The sequence below is a fragment of the Catharus ustulatus genome, chromosome 4 (genome assembly GCF_009819885.2).
Source record: "Catharus ustulatus isolate bCatUst1 chromosome 4, bCatUst1.pri.v2, whole genome shotgun sequence".
Taxonomy (NCBI): Eukaryota; Metazoa; Chordata; class Aves; order Passeriformes; family Turdidae; genus Catharus; species Catharus ustulatus.
Window position 1 is genome coordinate 4,179,078 of NC_046224.1, and position 24,623 is coordinate 4,203,700.

Consider the following 24,623-nt stretch of genomic DNA (forward strand, 5'->3'; position numbering starts at 1 on the left):
CACGCAACTCTTAAGTTACTTGAACAAATCCTTGGCTACCATACAGATCTCAAACATAAAAATGAGACAAGTCATCTTTAGCCTGCTCTCCAAGGGTTCAAATCAGGCTTGTGAAGTCCAAGAAGACAAATGGTCAGGTATTAGCATTTTGGGACTGATTCCAGTGACACTAGCTGAGTTTTAGGATTACAAATTTGGCAGCATAAAGGTAATTTAGGACTATCAGTCACTTAAAACTGAGTGACTCTACCCCAGCAAACTTTCCCCAGGAAAAGCATCAAAGGGGTTGTTGATCTGTCCTCTTGAGACCAACTGGGTTTTAGATGGAAGAATGGGAATTTGTCCTCAGTCAGTCCCTTGGTTTGTGCCTTTCAATGTCACTTATAAAGTGACATCCAGCTGGAGTGACAACCTGCCCAGGGTCTAAAGGACCATCACCAAGTTATCAAACTTCCTCTCTGGAGAAGCAAAATTAACCTCACCTGCCTTTAGATCTCTGTTGTGGAGATATCTAAAGCTGAACCAGTTATCACGAGCTCCTTTTATAGCCAAGGAAGGGAATTTCCCCAATTTTAAACATCCAGATAAATATCTACCTAAATATCTGTAAAATATTTAGATATTTTGTCTGTCTCCTTTTGTCTGTCTCTCCTGTTTGTCTCCTTTAGTTCTCAAAGAACCTCAAAGCATGCTCATATATATATATTTACATTGCAGATATCTACAGGTTCACATGATGACTGTGGTGTGTAGGATTCTTATCAGAATTTTAGAGCTGTAGAGGGGAAAATTTAATTTTGAGGCACAATCTTTACTCTTGAGCCCACATTTTGGTTGTGATGGGATGCTCTATACTACATCTGTCTCCAAAAGAAGAGATGACAAAAGGACAAAAAAGAGATTTGAATATATGATGCAATATAGACAATAAGTTCCACTCAGAGCCAAAAAAAAAAAAAATCAGCAAGACCCCTTAATATATTTTTTCTGGATCACTTAAGAACAAAACCATCCCAACCCTTCCTTCTAAAAAGAGAAATTATTTTTATAAAGCTTTATCTTTTACAGTCTAAAGTATCTAGAAATTGAAATGGAAGTGTTTTATGACAGTCAGAAAGAAAAGGGTTTATTTAGTTTGAAATTCTCCAGGAAAAAAAAATAAATTAATTCAGCAATTTAATTTCAGGCTGTCTTTTTTTTTTTTGTCAGATATTTTTTGAAATGAAAAAAAATTCCTTGTCTACTGACCCAAACCCCCCTTATTCGCATGGCTGTGTCCAAGGTGCTGGATGTGTAACAAATCACAGTGGTAGCTGCAGTGAAATACTGACAGAGTCCAGTGCTCCTGTCTGTGGCAGGAGAGATGATCCATAAACTCTAGAAGTGCTTTCAATTTAGAGGTAAAATGTTTTATATGCACTCGTTGAATCCCTAAAATAAACATAGTGCAGAAATAAAACTCTGAGCTATTTCAGTTTTTCTCTTTTCTATAAAATAAAATCACAGATAATGGATCAACATTTGGCTATTTTTTTTAGGAGCAAAAAACAGTGGGGTTTTTTTCTTAAATAAAAGCAAACTGAAGTGGAATAAAAGACAATTGCAGCTTGATTGCAGAGCACACTTACACCCATTCTTAGGCAATAGAAATCCAATTGATTTGAAGAGACCCTTGAGCCAGCAGTGGTGCAACCTCAGCCAGAATTGAGCCCTTGCGCACAGTGAAGCACCAATGAATTATAGTAGAGGGAAAAAAACCCTAAAGGCTTTGACTGCTCTTTGGAAAGTACCAATATCCATCATAAAACCACTAAAATTACAAAATGGAATCTTGAAAGGTAAATAAATGGATTTCAGACCGATGTCAGACATGATGCATGGATGACTTGTAGCTTTTTCTCTGAGCTAAAAAATATTTTCTTTGGCACCTAATTAGTCCAAGTCTCTCCACAGTAATATCTATAATTGTGTCAAGCCACTAGGTTAAGGAAATCTGTTCTGGAGGGATCTAGTTCAAAACACCTAAATTTTCTAGGGGGAAAAAAGAGTTTCTGTCTGATTAAAAATTGAAAGAAATAAGGGCAAGGACACAAGCCAGCATTCCTCATACTGTATCTGTCCCTCAGTTGCAGGACCTCTTGGAGTTCTTTCTGCCATGGCCCAAAAAGAATTTCCAGTGAGCATTCTCTTTCTTGGTTTAAGCCAAGTTCCACTCGCACCAAAAAATGAATTAACCACAAAAATAAGCAATGCCAAACAGAGCACAGACTCTGAGCCATGCTGAAATCCAGTTCCTGGTCTGGAACTGTTCCAAACCAGGTTATTACTCCTTGCCACCTCCACCAGTGCACAGCAGTCGTGTCTGAGACACAATTCCTGTCCCATAGCTCTTGCTGAGCTCCCTGTGCCCCACACCTACCTCAGGGGCAATATAGTCAGGAGTCCCACAGAAAGTGCTGGTCTTTGCATCCCCAAACATGTTCTCCTTGCACATCCCAAAGTCAGCAATCTTGATGTGCCCCTCGTTGTCCAGGAGGACATTGTCCAGCTTCAAGTCCCTGCGGAGGAAGAGAAGAAAACCCCATTCTTCAAAGTGTAAAGCACACAAATTATTTTAGCAGGTTGCACTTGTTGCATTTGTTCTCTGCCTCTGTGTAGTGCCCACATGCTGGAAATACAAAAGAAGGCTGAGGGATAAAAGCTACTCTGGGAAGCAAAGTGCCCAGAGAGAGGAAGAAAACAGAAATGAACAGAGAAGGAAATAAAAGCAAAGGAACTGATGACTTATGACCACTGGTGGAGAACAAAGAGGTCCTCAAGTGGGAAAGAACTCTGAAAGGACAGAAAACCTTGTAAAAAAGAAAAAATAAGGCAGAAAGAAGGGAAGGCATGGTTTCTATGTTAATTTTCTTAAATCTCACCTAAAGGTTTTGGTTTTATTTGAGATAATGACCCAGGTAAAATGTTTGGATCAGTGATGTTGCACTTAACTGGGGATGTGGGCAGAATTTGGGTGCCCTGGTCTATGAGCACACACATTCCTGTACTGCCTGGTTTGTGCTGTCAATCACTGCTCCTTCTCAGGGCTCCCAAAGCACCCAGACACATTTGCTTGTACCCACAGCCGAGGGTGCAATTTATTTTTCATCCTAATTCACAGCATACACATATTTTGGCCAAAAGCCAAGTGGATGAGGTCTAATCCAGTGGATTAGGGCATCCCTGACCATGGCAAGGGGGCTGGAACTGGGTGGTCTTCAAAGCTCCTTCCAACCCAAACCACTCTGTGAATCTGTGAATCTGTGATTCTCTGATTTTCCACATCTCAGACAAGAGTTCTGACCACCTGTCTTGGGTTGCAATGCAGGATGTGTCCATGGGTGTGTATTCTGTCACCATCTGTTGAAACCAGGTGGGGCAGTGATCCTACTCTCCATGGGAGATATCTCCTATTAATGGGACATCTGTTAAACCAGCTGGGACAGAGTTCTTTACCTTTTCACAGCCCATCCTCCCTCCAGGAGATCTCTCCTGTTAATGGCCATGGAGTCCCAGTGCATGGCTGATAAAATTCCATCATCCCATGGGGAGATGCTCCACCCAGGGGAGGAGCCAAGCATTTCCTACCCAGATAAAATCTGAGATTTGGAACATCAGAGCAGCCTTTTCCACTAGATCCCAGAGGAGAACTAGACCCTTGCACATCACCACTGGACCTTCAGAGCAAACTGCACCTTGTACAGGAGCACTGCTCCAGCTGAGCCACATCTGTCACTGCAGGAGGATGCAGCCACCATGGAATGGGACTGCTGCCAACACCCTGCCTGACGGGTGTCAGGCTGTACTCTGACTGTGTCAGGGTTTGGGGTTTGGTTTTGTTTTTTGCAATGCTGTATTTCTATTTTAATTTTCCTAGTAAAGAACTGTTATTCCTATTCCCATATCTTTGCCTGAGAGCCCCTTAATTTCAAAATTATAATAATTTGGAGGAAGGTGTTTACATTTTCCATTTCAAGAGAGGCTCCTGCCTTTCTTTGCAGACACCTGTCCCCCAAACCAAGACACCACAGGGCTATTGCACAGACACTCTCCCACTGACAACTGCTTTACAATGTGGGGTTTTTTTTCAGAAATGTTTCTCAAAGAAGGTAATTTCTAATGCTTGATGCTCCTGGGATGATGACCTGCAATTGCAGGGAAGATGATTCTTCAGCCTCCATCTGAGCAAAGCTCCTTGTCTTGCTTGGGCCAGGTCATCCTCAGGGTGGGGGACATTGTGGTGTTTACACATTAAATTGTTGTCATGGGGAAATTGTTCACTGCTGCAGGAATATGGCCCAAGACAAAATGGGAGTCATCAATCAAGGAGAAATACAGAGAAAACACAGACATTTGCCTTCCAAGTGGCAGACACTCATGTTGTCACAATTTCCAGCTGGAATGGCTTATTTTAGATACAACGTTGAGATCAATCTCAGGCTGCCAGCACTGCTTTTATTCATCTGGTAGATCGAAGCAAAACAAAAAAAAAACATCACCTACAATTCGCTTTCATTATTTTGATGAGTCTCAAACTCATTGGCTCCAGGGACTGGAGTTTCTGCCAAAAAATGCCTCGGCTCATTCATTAAAATTTAAGCCAATGTTTCCAAACGTGGGTGCATGAGACAGAACAGCTGGATTCATTATTCTTATGACATTGCAAGAGATGCAGTTTCAAAAGTTATTTCTGTTCACTTTCCTAAGTGCTTAGTTTGCTCTGACAGAGATACTGATGACTCTGTGTTCTCAGCTGACCTCACTGTCATTGTCTTCAGTGAAAAAGGGAAAAGAGAGTAGGATTGGTTAAACCTTTTCTCTCAATGCTTGATACCCAAAGCAATATCACCAGCTCCTGGCAATGAGATATCTTCCTATCCACGTGCTACCCAGTGCCCTGATGTCCCAATTTTCCCTCAATTCCCAAGGCTCCAGACTCTAAACACCCCTCTCCTTTCAGGAGGAAATGGGTCCCAAACCCCAGCACAGCACTGGCACAGTGATTCCAAGTAAAAATGTGAATTATAAATAAAATATCAGCATTAGCAGTCCTGCCATAAAGTCACTGTGTCCTGCAGATATTTTTAATCAGATTTTCTGAGAAGACTGACTGAAAATAACAGACATGGCCGACTTGATTTGGGCACTTCAGAAAATTTTTCTCTTCACTCATTGAGAATAATAATTAGAGCCAGAAAAGTTGCTGAGGCCCCAGAGATCATCTTAGCTTAATGCCACTGATATTGATCTCATGTTTATGCAATCACCATCATCAGTCAATAAAGACTATAAATGGCTCCCACATGAGCACTAATAAGAATCAAAGCTCATGTTTTAAAGGGAGAATGGATTATGAGCAAGTCATCCACTTCCAGCATTTTCTCTAATGTTCACACTACATGACAAACGCTGAAATAAATTCACTTTCAGCAAACATCATTGCTGTAGGGAGCTTTCTCATTTATTTGTGACAAGTTATTTGTTTTCTGCTTTTAAAGAAGGCTGCAGTATAGTACAGTAGTTTCACGAATACAAGCCGCACGGATTATAAGCCGCACCCCCGGTGCCTCGACAATGTTGCTGTCTTTGTCAATAGATAAGCCGCACCCCGAATATTAGCCGCACTTTCGTTCGTCGCGAGAATCCGTGCGCAGCTTTCACAAATTGGCCAATTAGTAACAGGATTGCGGCATAGCGGGCTTTACTGGCTCGGGGCGGGGCCAGGAAGGCTCGGCCCGCTCATGGTTGCCGACGGGGCCGGGTGGCCCAGCTCAGCGCCACGGCTCGGCGGGGCTGGCCGGGTGGTGCTGCCGCCGCCGCCGGGCTCGCTGGCCCCCCTCTCCCGTCAGCACCGCCCCGCTGCCGCGTTCGCTCGCCCGGCTGGCAGGGCTGCCGCCGCCGGGCTCGCCGTCCGCCCCGCTGCCGCTTTCGCTCGCCCCGCGCCTCGCGAGCGCCGCGCCCGCCCCGCGCCGCGCCCGCCCCGCGGCGCTTTCGCGGCTCGCGGTTCGCGGCTCGCGGCGGCGCTTTCGCGGCTCGCGGCTCGCGGCTCGCGGCGGCGCTTTCGCGGCTCGCGGTTCGCGGCGGCGCTTTCGCGGCTCGCGGTTCGCGGCTCGCGGTTCGCGGCTCGCGGTTCGCGGCTCGCGGCTCGCGGCTCGCGGCTCGCGGTTCGCGGTTCGCGGCTCGCGGCGGCGCGCTCGCGGTTCGCGGCTCGCGGCGGCGCTTTTGCGGCTCGCGGTTCGCGGCTCGCGGTTCGCGGCTCGCGGCTCGCGGTTCGCGGCTCGCGGCTCGCGGTTCGCGGCTCGCGGTTCGCGGCGAGCGGCGGCGCTTTCGCGGCTCGCGGTTCGCGGCGAGCGGCGGCGCTTTCACGAGCGCCGCTTTCGCTCGCCCCGCCGGCAGGGCCGCCCCCTCCCGTCTGCACCGCCGCCGCGTTTCCTCGCCCTGGCCGGCACTGCAGGCCCCCGCACCGCCGGGCTCCCCCACGCTGCTGGCCCCGATTATGCTGGGCTTCCCCCGCTGCCAGGCAGCCCCACCCGCCGGCCTTCCTGCTTCTGCCATGCTCCCCTGCATTGCTAGCCCCAGTTCTCCCGGGCTCCCCCGCCCTGCTGGCTCAGGCTCTGCTGCCCTCCCTGCCCCGCCCTGCTGGCTCAGGCTCAGCCGCCCGCCCCCACACTGCTGGCCCCGCCTCTGCCAGGCTTTCCCACCTCTGCCGGGGCCGGCCGGGCTCCAGCTTGGCTTGGGGCTGCCGCGGGCTCTCACTTCCGTGTTGGCAGCTTTTAGAATTTTGTTAATAGATTAGCCGCCCCGGAATATTAGCCGCACTTCCGGGTTTCCACCAAAATTTTGGTCAAATTGGTGCGGCTTGTATTCGTGAAATTACTGTAACTGAATTTTGAAGTGAAGTTGAGCTTAACCAGAGCTCCCCAGAAATTCAGTTCCTCCTTTTGGCCATGGGAAATCAGACTGTGGCCTAATTTCTGGTAGAACTAGGCACTTCCCATACACATTTTGACACAGGCTTGATGAACCTAAAAACACCCTCTGCTCTCTGCTTACTGCAAGGACTTAACAGTCAACTCAGATCCATGATGGTGAGATGAATCCCATCTCCCCATTGTGCACAAAATTAATCCAAAATTAAGATATATCACTGTCTTCCTGCTTTTGTTACTTGAGCTGAGCTTGTCACCACTGTCCCAAGGCAACCAGCACAGCAGATGGACCAAATTTCTTGTGTCTGACTTGACCTTAATGTACCTTGATATGTTGAAAGCTTAAACAATGTGCCTATACTGGGTGCTGTGTGAATGACTCTGTGTAAATGCATCCAAGGGTTTGTTTCAATGTTAACTGAAATAGGACTGGGCTCTGAAAGGAGGATCAAAACTGCCTTTTCTATACTCTCTCTTCAAAATAAAACACCCAAACTCTGTAAAACGGAAATCTGCAGAGAAATGCCAGTAAGTACAGCCAAGAAACAGCCTCTCTCTTGCCATTGGTGCTTGCAGAGAAAAGCATTTAGCATATTAATTACATTAAAGAGTAAAATTACCTGTATATTATGCCCTTGGAATGGAGGAACTGGAGCCCACAAATGATTTCAGCAGCATAAAACCTGAATGACAGAAGGCACAGCTTAGAACAGGAGCTTCCCAAAGGGTTTTTCAACTAGACCCAAAAGGATGGAAACCTTGTCTCCAAAACATCAAAAATTTTCTTAGGTTCCCAGAAGTTTTGGAGTGTCTCCAGAGGGCTTGGGGTGACTGTGTTTTACTGATGGGTAAAATACAGGTGGGAATCTGGGATGGGGAGCACAGACTGACTCCCTGGCTTGTCAAACTGCCCTCCTCCCTGCCCAGATTTATGACATGCTTTTCAAAGAATCCTGGAATTATTCAGGTTGGAAAACCCCTCTAGCATGGAGTCCAACCATTAACTCAGCACTGCCAAAACCACCACTAAACCACATCCCCAGGTGCCACATCCACATTTCCTGAACACTTACAGGGATTCCCCCACTTACCTGGGCAGCCTGTTCCAATGACTGACCACACTTCCAGTAAAGAAATTTTTTTTCTGATTTTGAAAGCCTATCCATAATACGGGCTATCCAGCAGGTTGGTGGCCTTTCCCTGAAGTTTTTTTGAGTTTGAAGTCATTGTTCTCAGCACATTTTTACCCAAAGGACACCACCACATCCTGCTGCTCACATTCTTCAGTGTGAAGAATGAAAATGCTGCCCCAGAAGGGAATGAAACCAGAGGATCATATTCCCCTCCACTGTGGCACAGCTCTGCTCCCTCAGCCTTCAATGCACTGGCCTTTAATTCTGGCCATTCAAATGAATTTGAAAAAAAAAAAATCAACAAATACTGATTTAAATGACAGTGTGGGGTTTTTTATTATTAAATTATTAAATAAAAGTAATTCCTGTAGTGGTTTCAATATTGACTTTCAAAATACCTTTTGCTTGCAGAAGGATCAAAAGCACCTTTCATTTATTCTAATTCCTCTATTTACTTTAATCAAAGCTAAATACATTTTTAATTCTCTGCTGGTATATTAATTTTTTGTTTAAATTTACCTTTTGTGCTTTTGATAGGTTTTCACCCCACCCCCTTGAACTTTAAGGGGAAAAAAGGGAAGATCCCATTACTTCTAACAAACAAAACTTCACCTCTGACCACTGGGCTGGCAACCTCAGCTTCAGCAGCTTGGCTACAGAGTGTTGTACAGAAGTGAGGTCATGTCTGAGTGAAACCAACTGTGTGGATGGAGTGTGGATGTGGGAGGGGATGGGAGGATGGTCTGTATGGTTTTGTTGGGTTTGGAAATAGCTGGGATAGAGAGGGATTAACAAAGAGGGTCTCAGCTTCCATCCCCACTTGGCAGCTGGGCAAGGTGGAGAGAGGTCAAATAATCTGCCCAAGATTTCCTCTACAGGGCAGCAGCAGGGCTGGGAATAAAATCAAGTGCCCAGTTTGCTGCTGTCTCATGTGCACCCTGCAGGCCCCAAGGCAATGAGAAATTTCTTACGTTGCTCTGGGAAGGTCGAACTTATGGCAGCTCTGGATATGGAACATGAGGTCTCCTCCGTTGAGGTATTCCATCACAAAAAAGAGGTTTTCCTAGAGGAGGAGACAGGGTGAGAATAAGTAAAGGGTGGTGAAGAGCAAAGTAAAAGTTTAAATACTAAAAAAAAAAAAAAATCAAACAGCTCAGAAAGCACTCAAAAAGAGGAAGGAAAGTATTACTGTGAGGGTTTTGGAAAGAAAGCAGTATCCTTTTTAGATGTTCCTCATTTCTCTAAGCCCATGCTCACACTCCCTGCTCTGATTTCTACAAACACCATTAGCAAACACTGCAAAGCCCCTTCATAACCAGCTGGGGCCATGGATTTTTACGAGCAGAAAGGGGTCAGTAACTTTACAGAGCCTCTACAGAAGGACAGATGGACAAGCTTCTCAGGGGACCAGAGGAAAAGGCAGAAATCACTCCCAGCTCTCCTCAGGTCCCCATCCCAGTTCAGTATCCATCCAGTGTGTGATTTCAATCTGATATCACTGCATTCTTGCACAGGTTCTGTGGAGGCACCTGGGTCTGACTTTTTCAAGTTATCAGAGACCAGACACAGCAATTTGTTTTAAGCACATGTTTGATTTTAAGCCTGAAAGCTGCTCTATGTAACTTACTGGTGGGGAAAGTAATGAATTAATCATATTTGTAGATAGCCATTGACCATATCAGAGAAACCTGGAAAAAGTCAAATTCTTGTCCCCAGTTGCTTGCAACCATCAATTGTTCAACCAGGGCAGTGAAAAACTCTCCTCCTGGTGCACAGAAATGATGGAATGTCTCTCTATATAATGAGCAGAACTGATCACTGGGGTTTCTTTTCCAATCCTTGATACAGAACCATGGAATCACAGAATGGTTTGGGCTGGAAGGGACCTTAAAGACCCTGAAGTTCCAACCCCCTGCCATGGGCAGGACACCTCCCACTGTCCCAGGTTTCTCTTACACATGACACTGATCCTCTCACAGCTCCATCAGCCAAACTTCACCACCAGAACCCTGCAGGAGCTGGTTTAGATTGATCCCTTCCACTCTGAATTGTCTCTACAAAGCAGAAAGGACATCTTTTTCTGGAGGAAAGGGATTTGCACCCTGAGTTATGGTTCCAGTTTAAACTTCTATTTTGGGAATCTCACCTTTTGTGCATAAATGCAGGAATAAAATAAAATAGATGCAGTATTTTTTTTCCCTCAAAAGCCTGACACACATGAAGTCAGTCATCTCTAGGCTATGCTATAAAGTTTATGAGTATCTTCCTTGTGCTGCCTATTGCTCATTACATTTTTTTTTCTGGGGGGAAAATAAGAGTTATTTTCACTTATATTTTTAACAGTGGAAGGTTTTTATCCACAAGAGCTAATGTATCCCTGGCACCAAGCCAAGAGCTGGCTATGTTAAAAAATCACAAAAGTGCTTGTTCCTTTCAAACAACAGCTGTCTGCTCTAATTTGTGCAATTTCTTTAGCCAGATCCTCTTAATTACAGCACTCTTATTTAAATGGACTCACTGGAAACCCCACCTGTCATCCAACAAGCTCAAAGCCTGATCTGGCCTCCTGGGGAAAGAACACAAATTCCATCACTAAACCAAATGGGTGCAGGTTTTCAGTGTTTCTTGCATCTGCAGGGGGCTGTGCACATAAATGAGTTCCAGCAAGTAAAAAGGCTATAGGAAGGTGGGAAATTTAGTGAAGAAACACATAAGCCTTGGAAGCAACATGAGCTCAGGAGCCCATCCAGGAAAATACTTGGACAGATGCTCTTTGGGAAGGCACACAGGGAGGTGATGGGGTTTAGCCAACAACACACCAGCAGCCACACGTGTCCTGCTGGGACTGAAGGAACCTTGTGGGTCTTGAAATGGGCCAGACTCAGCTTTAGTGGGCTGGGAAGGAGAAAACCCCTCAGTTTCCCTGTGAAATTCACTGATTTTGGCTATACCTCATCTCTGACTGTCATTTAAATCCATGTTTATCCAGTGGAATGAGCAGTCACGCTCTGCATGTTCATGGTTTTGAGCAACCATCTGATCTACCTGTTTAACTGAACCCAGGGACTCTGACTGGAAAATGGGGACTCTGACAGCATCCTTGAGGGAAGAAAAGGTGGAGCAACCCCTCAGATTAATTCACATCCACACACACAAACCCTGTTGCTCAACTGCTTTAAGCCATGAAGCTGAGAATGCAAACTTTGCTTAGGAATGTTGTTTATGATATATCAGGTGCTATAGAGTGGTACATAAACCTTATTGAAAAGCCAGACAGGATCACTCTGACTTTCCTCTGGGGCTTGGAAGTTCCCCTTGCTTCTCCAGAAGGGCAGATGTCTGGAATAGCTCACGGAGCAGAGCTGGTTGAGATCAGCCCTACGTCATTGTGAGTGGTGAGGTGTAACCAAGAAGGACAAAAGTGCAACAACTGACTGAGGTCAGCTTCCTAGCTCTGAGATCTGCAGAGCCACAGCACACAGTAAATATGGGAAGTGGCAAAACCCATTGTTGAAACCAGTGAAAATTCAAGAGAGGGGTGGAGGTCAAAGGGTCAGAGTGGCACAGAGGATGTTCTTGCAGACAGGCTCCAGCTTCACTTCCTCTTGTCCTGGGAAAGTTAACTGATGGCTCCTGCCTGCTGCTGAGAGGCTCTGGAGCCTGTCAGCACTTGGAGCAGGCAAGGGGGGTTAAGGGGGAATTATCTGGCTGAAAATTCCCCTGCTCACTGCAAGGCAATTGGACTAGATAACTTTTAAAGGTCCTTTCTCACCCAAACCATTCTTTGATTCTCAAGGCTCTGCCACACCCTTATCTCCTGCAATGCTCCTGCCTGTGGAAATTGCTCCTCCGTGGTGAGACCCACACAGCTGTGCAGGAGGCTTGGAAAGAGTGCCCTGCCCCTGTGCCCTGCAGGCAGGTGACAACTTACAGAGCACCTGTGGGTGCCACCCATCCCTGGGTAGAAAATGCTCAAGCCAGACTTGAAGGAAGTCAAACTTTCTTTCTGGACTCACACAACAGAAAAAGTTTGGTCTCATGGCAGACCTCAGGACCTTCTTTTACAACCACAGAGCTCAAGGAGGACTGTAAAGGCCCTTCCTGCACTCAGGGATGCACACTGCACCAGGGTCGTTGTAAAATCATAGAAATTCTGAGTTGGGAGGGACCAACAAGGACCAAAAGTCCAGCTCCTGGCCCTGCACAGGACACCCCTGAGAATCACACCATGTGCCTGAGGGTGTTGTCCAAACACTTCCTGATGTATTTGACACCAGCTGTATTAAGAATATCCATGTATCAGCCATTCCCTACTTCTGGACCATCTTCCAGGAGCTTTCTCCATGGCAGCACTGGGAACAGGACAAACCCTTCTGTGGGAGGGTGAAGTGCTGCTCCTACAGCAGGCAGAGCCCTACAACACACACCAGCTGTATCCTGCACCAAATAACACAGTTCCTGCACATAAAATAACACTGCTCCCCAGTCCTGCCAGGTGCTGGAAGCCTGGATTACTGCAGGAGCTCAATTTCCTGCCCTTTCAATCCCCCAGTGCCTGTGCTGAGCTGAGCCCCTCCCCACAGAGCCTCTTCTCCCTCTGCCTCTCCAGGACAGGCAGGGATGGAGTTAAACCAACCTGCTCTGCTGCCACTGCTGGGAGAATGAATAGCCACTATCAGAGATGCTTTCAACTTCATAAACAATGAGTATAAAGCAGGCAGCATTTAAATTGATCTTCTGAAGGTACATTCTTTAACAGGCTTTTAAAATCCTTTAACCAGCTGGAAGCCCTCCAGAGCACTTTTCTGCAGAGATTTTCAGATTTTCTTTTCTTTGCATTTTGAAAATGCTTGCATACATATAAATACACAATTTAACACCATTTACTGAGGAGGAAAAATTCTTCTTCCCAGGGCTTCCAGGAGGATGAATGTCAGAATAATTAATAATCCAGGACAGTGTGGCTTTTCCTGTGTTTAGAGCAGTTACCCTAACAAATGTCTCCATATGGAGAAGACTCCAGATTAAGTGACCTAATCCTGCTGCACTCCCATTAAATGAGGCTGTCCCTGGCCAAGAGAAAGGCTGGACATGATGCAAATTCCTGCAGCTGATTCTGGTCTCACCTTTTCATGCAGCTCAGCACAGTCTGGGTGTTGATCCACACTTTGGATCTATTTTACTTCATGGGACAGTTGGCAGCCAAAAGCCTCTCAGCCTTTTCCAGCACATCTCTCAGTGCTGCAATCCCATCAGAGCATCCCATGCAGTGGGGAAGAGGGCAGTGCAGTCCTCACTGTGCCTGCTGTCACAAGGAACAGCTAGCACAGGGTTACTCCTTGCTGCAGGCATTCACCTCCATTGCAATTTGCACCAGAGCAATGCAAGCTTTAATTCTATTCTCTGGTTTAAAAGACCTTTTCCTCCCTCTCTTGTGTAATATCAGCTGTCTTCTGGAGATGGCAGCATTTCTTCCAGCTGCCCAATAATCCAGTGCAGTCCCTGCTCTCACTGTCTCAATATTTCTTGTTCTAATCCTTGCACTGTCAGCATTTCTGGCTGTGTGTTAAGCTGCTCATTTGGGATGCTCAGCATGGTACAAAGCATTGGTACAAAGCACAGGAATATATTTATACACATAAATAAAATACATTTGCAGAGATAAAGGTGCAGACTTGGCTTCCACTTGAGCTCTGGGATGCCAAGACCTTTACTCAGAGCAGAGTCCATCAGCCACTGATAAACTGAGGCACCATCACCCATGTTTTCCAAGAGGAAATGGTTTTCCCTATCAGTGTCCAACAGAATCTTGGAGAGAGACTACATTTTCTCAAGGCTAGAGAAAGATTTGTCTGAAGTTTTACAGATTAAAAAAAAAAAATAAAATCACCAGACCGAAAATGAAACAAAAAGTGGCCAAATCCATGAAACACAAATATTTTAGCAGTAGAAAAACAAACAGACAAAAAAAGTTTCCATTTTAGGAAATTAGTTTTTTCAGGATAAAGTGCAGCTAGACTGTAGATTTTTAGAAATCTCAGGCAAAGCTGAATGCATTTTGGGCTGATATTCCTCAGGCTGGACAATGGGAAGGCAATGACAATATGTGTATTGAATATGGCAATCATCTATCACCTAAAAAACCCCACTTGTGAGCTGTTCTCCTCTTTTCCTGGCCAATGCCTTCCCTCTGTTCACACCACATGGGCTGACACCACCTAAAAGTGTCTTGCAAAATCTCATGTACTTAATGTTATAATTGCAGCTGCTCACACCTTCTCTGGCACAACCTGCAGAAATCCCAAAGCTCTGCTGAGATGCTGCTATTTCTGATAAACAACGTTGAATTTTTGGCCAGGATTGAACTAGACCTTGCCAGTTTTCCTGCCTGTTGGTTGCAAGAGGCAAAATCCTCAAAGTTTTCCTAATCTTTCCCATCAGCTGCTTCAAATTTGGTCTTGAATCAGATTTTTTCCAAACTCAAAGTACTCAGAGCACATGAAGGTAACAGAGCATGTGAAAAAGGCTCACCACCAGGAGAAAACATATAATACAACAGTAAAGCAGAAAATAAACATTTCTGTAATATTTTCTTTTAAACTGCAGTAAAGATTACTTCTCTTTTGGGTTAAGATAGTTTTCTCTGTTGCTATTTTGTGCTGCAAGTCAAACTGCCTCAAGATTTAATTTGCATTTAGGTAAAGGGTGCTAATAAAACTTGGTCAATGAAGTAAAGAAACAGAAATAAAAGTGACTTTCAAAAAGGGAAAGCCTATTTTTATGGCAGAAGATCAGTGAAATGCAAAAAAAAAGAATAAAACATAAGCTCTGGGATGCTAGTCACTGGTTTTTGCATTACTGATTTTGGGATTTCACAGAATTATAAACATGTTTTTCCTCCTCTTTAGCATAACAGCATCCCTTTAAACCTAACACAGCAGAAAATAGCAGAATAGATCTCTGAGCTTATTGCTAAAATTCACACTATGTAATTATGTCAGCTGAATATCTGGATACAAAGATTACTGCAGTAAAATAAAATAGAAAAATTCAAAAAGAGAGTGGACCAAAAAACCCCAAACACTATGGGCTTGCATTTATTCTCATGCAATAAAACAAGAAAAATATTGTGAGTTTTGCAGGCACTGATCATTCAGAGTCCACTGGACTAGAGAGGGGCATTAAGTGCCTGGTGCCTTCTAAAACCTGTCTGAAGCTTCATACAATTGAGCAGTCACTCATCACCTGGCTGGAGGTGAGGAATAAACTCATCCCAGAGCTCAGAGAACTGTCAGCACATTAAAAGACTTTTTCCCCCTCTCTGGTAACAGTGAGGTCCTTGTTGTGGTGTAGGAATATTCCTGTTTTTACTGTCCTTTGCAGAGACACTCAGCAGCTGGAGCAGCTCAGGTAATTCAAGCATGAGGGATTCAGAGGCATTGGCACATATATTTCTGTTTGCAACTACTTATCTATCCAGGGACATTTCAAGAAACATAAAAAAATGTCATATTTTCAATATTTTCAATATTAAAATCTATAAAGGGACTCTACATAGCAGTCCCATGGCTTCTGCCCATGGCAGGGGTGTGGAAATAGGGGATCTTTGAGGTCCCCTCCAGCCCAAACCATTCCATGATCCTAAAATGATTGCCATAAAATATATTCTGACAGCCACACTGTCCCTTAAGCCTGGAACACCACCAAGGTTGTCACAGCTCCCCTGCTCTGGGTGACTTTCCTGCACTGAGTGATCACTGCTGGCTTGCAAAGGTCAGAGGAGAACAAACAGGAGCTGAAAATCAATCAGAGCCCAGAGCAGCCTTGGCCTGGGCAGCCCCATTCCAGATTCCCTCTGTGTGAAGCCAAGCTCCAAAGTGGCAGTGATGGCTTGGGGTGAGATGGATGGGGATTCTTTCTCCAGGACAGCAGGGCAATTCTGTGCTGCTGCCCAGAATTGCAGGAAAAAAATCATCTGGGTTTTTGAGCTTGACACCCATGAATTTTTCAGGCACTCACTGCTTTTCCATGGCTGGAAGCACCCCCTTAAACAGGCAGCAAATCCCACCTGGATCCTGACACGACTCTGTTTGGTTTCTCCTCCAGCTTTGTGATCTCATGAGGGAAGGGGACACTTGTAGCCTGCATTACCTGAACCCAGAGCTGCAGACTGTCCCTTCTGTGTCATTCTGAGCCTCCAGACCAGGCTGGAGCACGGACAGCACAGTTCTGCTGCTGGCTCCAGCATCCCTCTGGAGATACAGGCAGCATTCCCTGGAGTAATAGCTCCCTCACAGAGCTGTGAATGTTTTATCTCTTCAATTAAATATTGATTTTCTTTGCTTTTGCAGTTGTGGCATTTATATTTTCCTCTGAAAACTAGCCCCCCACTCAAGTAGGAAGTTAATTCCTTTTCTTGCCAGGCAAGGACCCATTCCCAGGACACATTATCCTCACTATCAGTCCCAAAGGGGTTAAACTTCAGCGCCTGGACTCTGTCACATCACCTGCAGCAGTTCCCAGATGTTCTCTGTGATAAATTTAACCTGTCTTTAAACAGGTGCCACATCCCACACAGGTTATATTTGTTTCTCCTGACCCTGCAGAACCTCCCCCTGAGCAGGTCCTAGGGCTGAGCAGGGACTGGGAGCATCCCAACAAAACCCTGAACAAGCATCCACGAGACAGTGCTGCTGTGAATTTGAGCTAAGAAATATCAATAATCTCTCAGGAGTGGTTTGATTAGGTTGGACAGAGAAGACAAACTCTCAAACTTCCATTTTTCCTTCTATGCCTTGTGAGTGCTTTGGTGTTAAGGCTGCTGGTTGTGGCTCAGGGAAGCTAAGAGTTGGTGGCATTCAGGGCCATGAAAATATGTGCATTAGTTAAATGTCACTTCAGTTTTGGTTTGGAGCCAAAAGTGAGATTTCAGGTGCTCTGTGCTGCCCCTCTGAACTGCAGAACCACCAGTGTCTGATGCCATTGAACAGTAACTGGGGGCAAAGAAGTGAATGAGAGCATGTTTATCCTCCAGAACCAGGGTTTCTTGAGCTGGCTTTGGTCCAGGCTAGCTCCATGCTCCATGCTCCAAGAGGTTCAGATAACACTTCAGTGTGGGCACATCCTTACCCTGGCTGTGGTGTGGCCTTTGCACATCCTTGGCCCAGGGTACCAGCATGCAGATTTTAACAGCAGATTTTATCTCAATGAATCTTGGACTCCATACTCCTCAAATGCACCATCCCACCCCCAGATTGATGTGGGGGAAAGCAGATTAGATTTCTGGAGCCATTTCCTGAGTGGTTAATGTGAAGATCCCTCAGCACCACTTCATGTCCCACATGGACACCAGCCTGAAGTCCTTCACCAAGCATTTGTATTTCAGTAAAGCATTCTCAGCCTGTGGAAGAAAGTGGCAGATCCTTGCCTTACCTTGGTCTGGAACGTGCAGAAGACATGAGTGAGGAATGGGTGCTCCCAAGCCAAGGACAGGACTCTCTTCTCCACCATCGTGCACTCAACGTCATCATCCATCAGCACCACGTCCTTCTTCAGGGCTTTCACAGCAAAGTACTGGTCTGTGCTCTTCAGCTCTGCCAGGAACACCTAAAATGGGCAGAAAGAGGGAATATCTGAGCTCCTGGGGATTCACTGGGGTACACCTTAAAAACCTTGACGCTTAAGGCCCCATTCTGCCATTAAAGATTTGAGTTTGCACCCTGCACCCAGAATGGTTTTATGAAGTCGAGCCTTGGAAAAGGATGAGAAATTCTTGGCAATTACAGGAACAGCATCCATGCCTGGATGGACAGGACATGCCAGAGACCCAAAACACTTCTGATAACAGAAACCCTCCTCATGCAAATGTTCCTGAGATATATTTCCTGTTTTCTGACTTCAAATAACAAAACACAGAATATTGCTTCGTCAGCATTTGAAATGCAAATACCCTGCACCAGATCTTCAGCAGGTGGAAAATGATGGCCACCAGTAGTTAGACTGGCTTTATATCAGATGTCTTTCTCTCTTTCCTCTCAGTTTTCAGGTCTGAGCACACAGGCTGAGTCCTCCATGCTTCTGCAGGAGTTCTTTGAAAATGGGAAAATTAATTCTAGAGGAATTATGACCTCTGTCTATTTTTATAGGCAGAGACCTGGAGCAGCAGAGGTTTTCCAGAGAACACAGAGCAACGAGGTCTCTGCTGGAAGGCAGTGGCAGTCCTGATCTTCACACTAACAGCCTGCTGACCCTGTTTTTATAGACTGAATAAATGTGTAAGATTCATCAAAGAGGTCTTTGAAGTTCTCTACCAGACACTATTTACTGAGTAAGCTCAGACATGTTTTAGCCCTGACAAAAGTTTTATTTACTCTTTTGGCTACTGCTGCATTTCACTTTGTAGCACCAGACAGAGAGTAGAGCCTAGAGCCTCCCTCTGTCTGTGCACTGAATGACCAGAAATGCTCACAGTGCTGATGCTGCACCCTTTTTACCCTCCTGTTTGTGCTGGGGGACTGGGCTGTGTGCTGCATTTGTGACCTGTGCTGTGACTTCCAAGGAGCAGGCAGGCAGTGCCAGACCACACAGAGAGGTGGTGGTGGGAATATCCTCATGGATCTGCCCCTCAACCTCCCACAGAGCTGGGGAGACCCCTCAGGCACTGAGATCTGCACACCCTGTCCCCTCCTGGGGAAATGACTCTTGCTCCAACCAAATGAGGGACCAGGAGCGACACCAACACAGGAAATTTCTGGGTGAGTTTTTGTTGCAGAAAGGCAGAAATGGCCCATCCTCTCCACACCCACAATGTGCACTTCAGAGAGATGCAAAGCTTGAAGAGGCTTGGAAAGTCCATGTCAACATGAAAATTAAAACAAGGTACAGAATGTGCTTCAATGGAGGCATTCAGGACTGGAATAAGTGAACACCTGAGAAACCTCATCTCATTAGATCTGTTTTGAGGAATGGTTTAGATTAGAAGACCTCCAGAGATCCTTTCCTTCCAATAAAAAGTTTCTATTGTATCAGCACTCTTGATTTCAGGTCAGTCTGGAATGTGGGTTTGGGATATTCTGGTTTAGCTGTGAGACGCCTCAGCTCTGGTTCCAATGCAAACTGTGGACATGACAAGCAGACACATTTTCTAGTGGAAAATTTCCCTGTCCATTGAGTTAGAGATATATAGTCTTTAAGGTTCCTTTCAATCCAAACCATTCTATGATTCTATTACTTTGAAGTATTAAAGGCCAACACAGGAAATATTTCACCAGTTCAAGAACTGGCTGCAAAAACTGCTCCAGATTATTTATCAGGCAAAAAATAGCCCTCTGTCAAGGCACAGTTTTCCCCTTGGAAAGATGTGGGATGTGAGCAATATGATCCATACTCCTTCACCTTACTGGCTGTGAAAATACAATGGGGAGTCCCCCTGGAATTGCTTCTCACAGCTTTGTGCTGGCACTGAGTAACATCAGTCCCCTCCCAGGGGATATCTGCAATGGGGAAGAACAATCCACAATTCATCAGGATTAATGCATCCACTGAAAACAGGTGGTTCCTGTTCCAAAAGCACAAAATCTTGGCTGTTGCAAAATTTGCTTTGGGCTCCAGCACAGACCAGGGCTGGGAAAGAGCAGTTCCTGTTCCCAGCTGGGACCTGCTGCTCTGGAGAGCAGAGGAGATCCACACCCAGCTGCTGTGAAGAGGGACAGCACAGAGACCTTTCCCCCCAGCTCTCTGGGGATATCCAGGATCCATCAACCTGCACAGAAGGGGAAATGGAGCCCTGCCTGGGGCATTCCTGCCCTGTCCTGGGCAGTCATGAGACAGCAACTCATGGGACAGGGAGAAGGATGAGGTGAGGAGAAGATGGAGTTCAGGGTTCAGCCGTGCCAGAACAAGGATTCTTTGAAGACTTGGAGATTTATGTGTCATTGTGAGGCAGCAGGACCAGGGCAGTGACAGGGCACTGGCGAGGCCACACCTCAAATCCTGTGTTCAGTTTTGGGTCCATCACTACAAGAAAGCACTGAGGTGCTGGAGCATGTCCAGGGAAGGGAATGGAGCTGGGGAAGGGTCTGGAGCTCCAGGAGTGGCTGAGGGAGCTGGGAAAGGGGCTCAGCCTGGAGAAAAGGGGGATCAGGGGGGATCAGGGGGGATCCTGTGGCTCTGCACAACTCCCTGAGAGGGGACAGATGGGGGAGTTGGGCTCTGCTCCCAGGGAACAGCGACAGGAGGAGAGAAAATAGCCTCAAGTTATTCCAGGGGAGGTTGAGATGGGATATTAGAAAAAATTTCTTCACTGGAAGAGTGGTCAGGCACGGGAAGAGGCTGCCCAGGGAAGTGGTGGAGCCATCATCCCTGAAAGTGTTAAAAAAGTGGATGTGGCACTTGGGGACACAATTTAGGGGTGAACTTGGCAGTGCTGGGTTGGCAGTTGGATGCAACAACTTTAGAGGTCTTTTCCAACCTAAATGATTCCATGTTTTTCCTGAGTGTCCCTCCAAAGCAGATGTTGTTTATTGCCACCCAAAGCGACATGCAAACACACAGAGTGGTGTCCCAGTGCTTACCTTGCCAAAACTGCCCTTCCCCAGCATCTTGTGCAGGACAAAATCTTCAATGGTCAGTTTTAACTGCACTTGGTGCTCCTGCTGTTCCTGGGACTGCTCTCCCAAGTCTGACTCGATGAGAGACTCCCCCTTCACTGTGCCCTCCACTGGAGTCTCCCAGGAGATGCCTTGTGGCTCTGCAACACACACCAAAAGCACTCAAATAAACCCCTGGATAGGAACAGAAAATCCCCAGAACACTCACAGCTGTTCTGCTTAGAGGTTTAAAAGGCTATTTGAAATAAATGGAAGTGTGGTGGCCATCTTTAAGTAGATTGACTCTGCTCCCACACTGCTTTCTCTCCAGAAAAAACTTTACTCCAGTGGAAACTGCATCTTCTGGCCACCTGTCTTCTCCAGTCCTTCTTGCTGCTTGCCATTACGATGTGGTTCCATTTCTTCAAGGTCTTTTCAAAGCCCTAGGCTAAGCTAGATGAAAAGGTGGGATGGCATTTTCATTCTGTGTTCCTGCTCTGGATGTGAAGCATTCCAGACCAACCATTCCAGCTGGCCTGGAGTGGAATCACTCAGGGTTTTTTTCAATACTCCACTAATCTGGATTTATAAGAACTTGTAAGAGATTTTGTCCCTCACTGGATTTATCCCATTGCTGTAACTGTCCTAAAATGCTGAGCAGCCAAACAGACCCACATGTGAAACAGATGTGAAACCACCTGAGACTTTACTGTTTCACATCAGCATAGCCAGTTCTACTTACAGAACACAACAGAAATAAACACAGATGGGGACATCATTTATTTCTCCTTGGGGTCCCAAGGGCACAGTCTCTCATCTTAAACATGTGTTCTTGCAGCATACAGGGCTGTCACACCTAGATCAGCTCCTGGGTGAGTGAAGTGGAGGTCTATCAGTGGTTTTCAAAGCTACCAGAAGTCAACCTCCAGCCAAAAATATGAAATCAGAGAGCAAATTTGCCATGGTGATCAGAAGGATTCCAAATATCCTGTTTAGAGCTTGGTGATAAATTCCCCACCTTTGTCACCTCCAACTAACAACCTACAAACCGAACAATAGCAAAGCTGCTGCCCTGTATCACCAATATCACCAGGAGGAATTACCTTTTTTTCCTGTTGTAGATGCTGGCAAGGCCTGAAGTGGTGTCACATCCTTCACAGGAACAGGGAAGCCAATTTCCAGAGGTCCATCCCTGGAGATCTGTTCACTGTCACGCTGGCAGCGAGCCTGGGACACAGAAAACAGCAAATTTTTGGGCCAAAAGTCACATGCCAAGCTTATGAACAACACAGTGACCTCTTGAGTGTCACTCACAAGAGCCAAGATCTAGAAGAGGTCTTTGCTTATGAGAAGATCATCTAAAAATGCTTAAACTCTACCTGCTGAGTGCTCTCTATCATTGCCAGAGCTTCAGCCATTAGTTTCTGGTTCACTCCACAAAGATTTGCCACTTTGGTCTGGCACTTGTGGTGGACGTTCATGCCACAGGCTGCAAGAAAGAACAGGAGCTGTCAGGACAATGAAGGCTGGAAAGGGTTGGGCAGAAAAGTGCTGCTGTTGGCCAGGAGCAGAGATCAGACACCTAAGCTCTTGAGATGGCACTCAGGTAGATTTTTGGTTCCCTATGGAGGGTATTTTTGTGTTTTCTTGTGGCCAGAGGTTGCATTTCCACATCCATCAGCCCTTGCAGGTACAGGCTGCTAAAAGTACAAGCCGTTCTCTCAGAGCTAAACTGCAATCACAGAAGAGGATCCTCCCATTGGTTTAGGATTATGAAGACAGTGAAATGTCTTGGGTCTGACAGTGGAAATAGAGCTTGCCAGTTCATACTGGTGGTGATTTGGGAAGATCAACAGCATCACTGTGATGTTCTTTATCTCTTTGGGAAGCAACTCATCATCCTTCTGGATCAAATATCTCCCAGTATTGTTGTCCTCATTCTTGAGGAATGACTCTCCTTGAAGGACAGTCCTGTAGACCACTCCTTCACCCTCCTGGTGAAACCACATTGATTTTGCAGAGAAGAGTGAAAAATGAGATTTGGATTTTCAGGCTGCTCCACGACCCCTCCCTGGTGCCACCCTCACCAGCACTCACCGTCACACTTCAGCCCCTGCCGTGCCAGGCCCCAGAGGAGGGTGCCACAGTGCTCACAGAACGTGGGGCTCTTGTAGTTGTACACTTTGAAGCGGTGGGGCATGTCGATCTTGAACCTCTCCTTGTGGAACTGCAAGACAAAAGCCAGACTCAAAACCCGCTCCTCATTTCCACCCCAGCTCTGTGTGGAAAACCAAACGTGTACCACAGAAGTTGGTTTGTCCACTGCCCTCTTATCCTTGGGTGTGACTGCCAGCTGACAGAAAGTGTCTATCAGGCACACAAACCCAAATTTTGATACATAACTGCAATTCAGAGGGAATTGGGTCATCTCATCCCTGGCCTTGACCAAAGGACTGCTTGTGCCTCGTTTACATACCCAGGCTCCCCTAATGCTCAGTGGGAAAACATTTAAAAATTATTCACCTCATCCTGCAATGGATGTCTACATTTGCTGTCATGAATCACTCCATGGAAGAGCCTGTTGTAATTCTTTTAGTGTGAAAGGTGATGACAAAGTTGGTTACATCTACCCTGGAGATGTCAGAGAAGTGAGAGCAATCTCATCTATAAATAAAAATTGTAGAAGGAGAACAGGAGCCAGGGTGGGACTGAGAATAAACTGAAATTGTAGGACACAAGGTAAAGGGAGTAGTCCTATCAGGAGTTTAAGATCTTTTTTTGCCTACTAAAAAGAAAAGTTTAGAATAAACTGACATGAGAAAAATAAAGCAAATAATAGCAGATATATCAGTGACTGCTTCAGATAGCACAGAATGAGATGTTCCAGCACAAATCTGAAAATTCAGCCTGATGTCCAGCCTCACATTGGATAGTGAAGAGTTTCCTCCAGTAAATCTCCAGCTCATATTCATGACTTCCCTCTGAGTTATACTTTATGCATTAGAAAAATGTCAGTTGTGATTCAGCAGCTGCTTATTTTGCAGCTGCATTTGAGTAAATCTTAAGTAGGAGGTAATGAAATCACTGGGAACATAAAAAGAAAAGGGCACAGATCAAATCACAGAGTCCTTAGCTCAGTAGGACATTTGGCTTCATCAGAAGTTGCTTTGCAGTGATGTAGGAGAGATCTAAATGACACAGAAGTTTTTTTAAAAGGAATAAAATAAAATAAAATAAAATAAAATAAAATAAAATAAAATAAAATAAAATAAAATAAAATAAAATAAAATAAAACAAAACAAAATAATATAAAATAAAATAAAATAAAATAAAATAAAATAAAATAAAATAAAATAAAATAAACAGAACAACACACCAACAACAATAAAAATAAAAATAAAAATAAAAATAAAAATAAAAATAAAAATAAAAATAAAAATAAAAGTAAAAATAAAAATAAAAATAAAAATAAAAATAAAAATAAAAATATAAATAATAGCAATACCACCTACCATTGTTTCTCTGCTATTGATTGCTGATCCTGTACACTTGGCTATTACTTTGTCAATGCACTTCTTATGAATGGCAGCATTACACTCTGCAACAGCAAGTGTGTCATGGCGTTAAAAAAGAAATTCCTTAAGAAAAGATGAAGTAAATAATGACAATAAGAAAACAAAACAAAAAGTTTCTTACGTCTGCACTGATATCCTTGTTTATTCAGACCCCTGAAATGAACAGAGCAGTGGTTAATTCTGAGATGTTTGAAAGCCTCAGTAGAAGAAAGGAGAGTGCTAATTATCAAAGAAGGAGAATAAAATCGCTTTGTTTTTCATCACTCTTTGTAGGGATTATTTAATCTCATTATCTTCATTTCATCTAATGGTGGAGTGATTCTCTGTGGTTCTCACAGTGTTTTCAGCACACATTCACAT

General features: G+C 45.1%; 1 protein-coding gene across 1 annotated transcript in view; it reads right to left on the reverse strand.

Moving 5' to 3' along the window:
* The window catches only part of PRKCQ (protein kinase C theta), a 55,199-nt gene that overhangs the window by 2,987 nt on the left and 27,589 nt on the right, over positions 1 to 24,623 (reverse strand). The window contains exons 7-16 of the mRNA XM_033059286.1: positions 24,385 to 24,416; positions 24,201 to 24,286; positions 22,786 to 22,915; positions 22,068 to 22,177; positions 21,792 to 21,915; positions 20,674 to 20,849; positions 17,534 to 17,707; positions 9,073 to 9,164; positions 7,589 to 7,651; positions 2,420 to 2,558 (exon numbers count right to left, since the gene is read on the reverse strand). Coding sequence (XP_032915177.1) covers positions 2,420 to 2,558; positions 7,589 to 7,651; positions 9,073 to 9,164; positions 17,534 to 17,707; positions 20,674 to 20,849; positions 21,792 to 21,915; positions 22,068 to 22,177; positions 22,786 to 22,915; positions 24,201 to 24,286; positions 24,385 to 24,416 — 1,126 coding nt within the window. The remainder of the gene's footprint in view (positions 1 to 2,419; positions 2,559 to 7,588; positions 7,652 to 9,072; positions 9,165 to 17,533; positions 17,708 to 20,673; positions 20,850 to 21,791; positions 21,916 to 22,067; positions 22,178 to 22,785; positions 22,916 to 24,200; positions 24,287 to 24,384; positions 24,417 to 24,623) is intronic.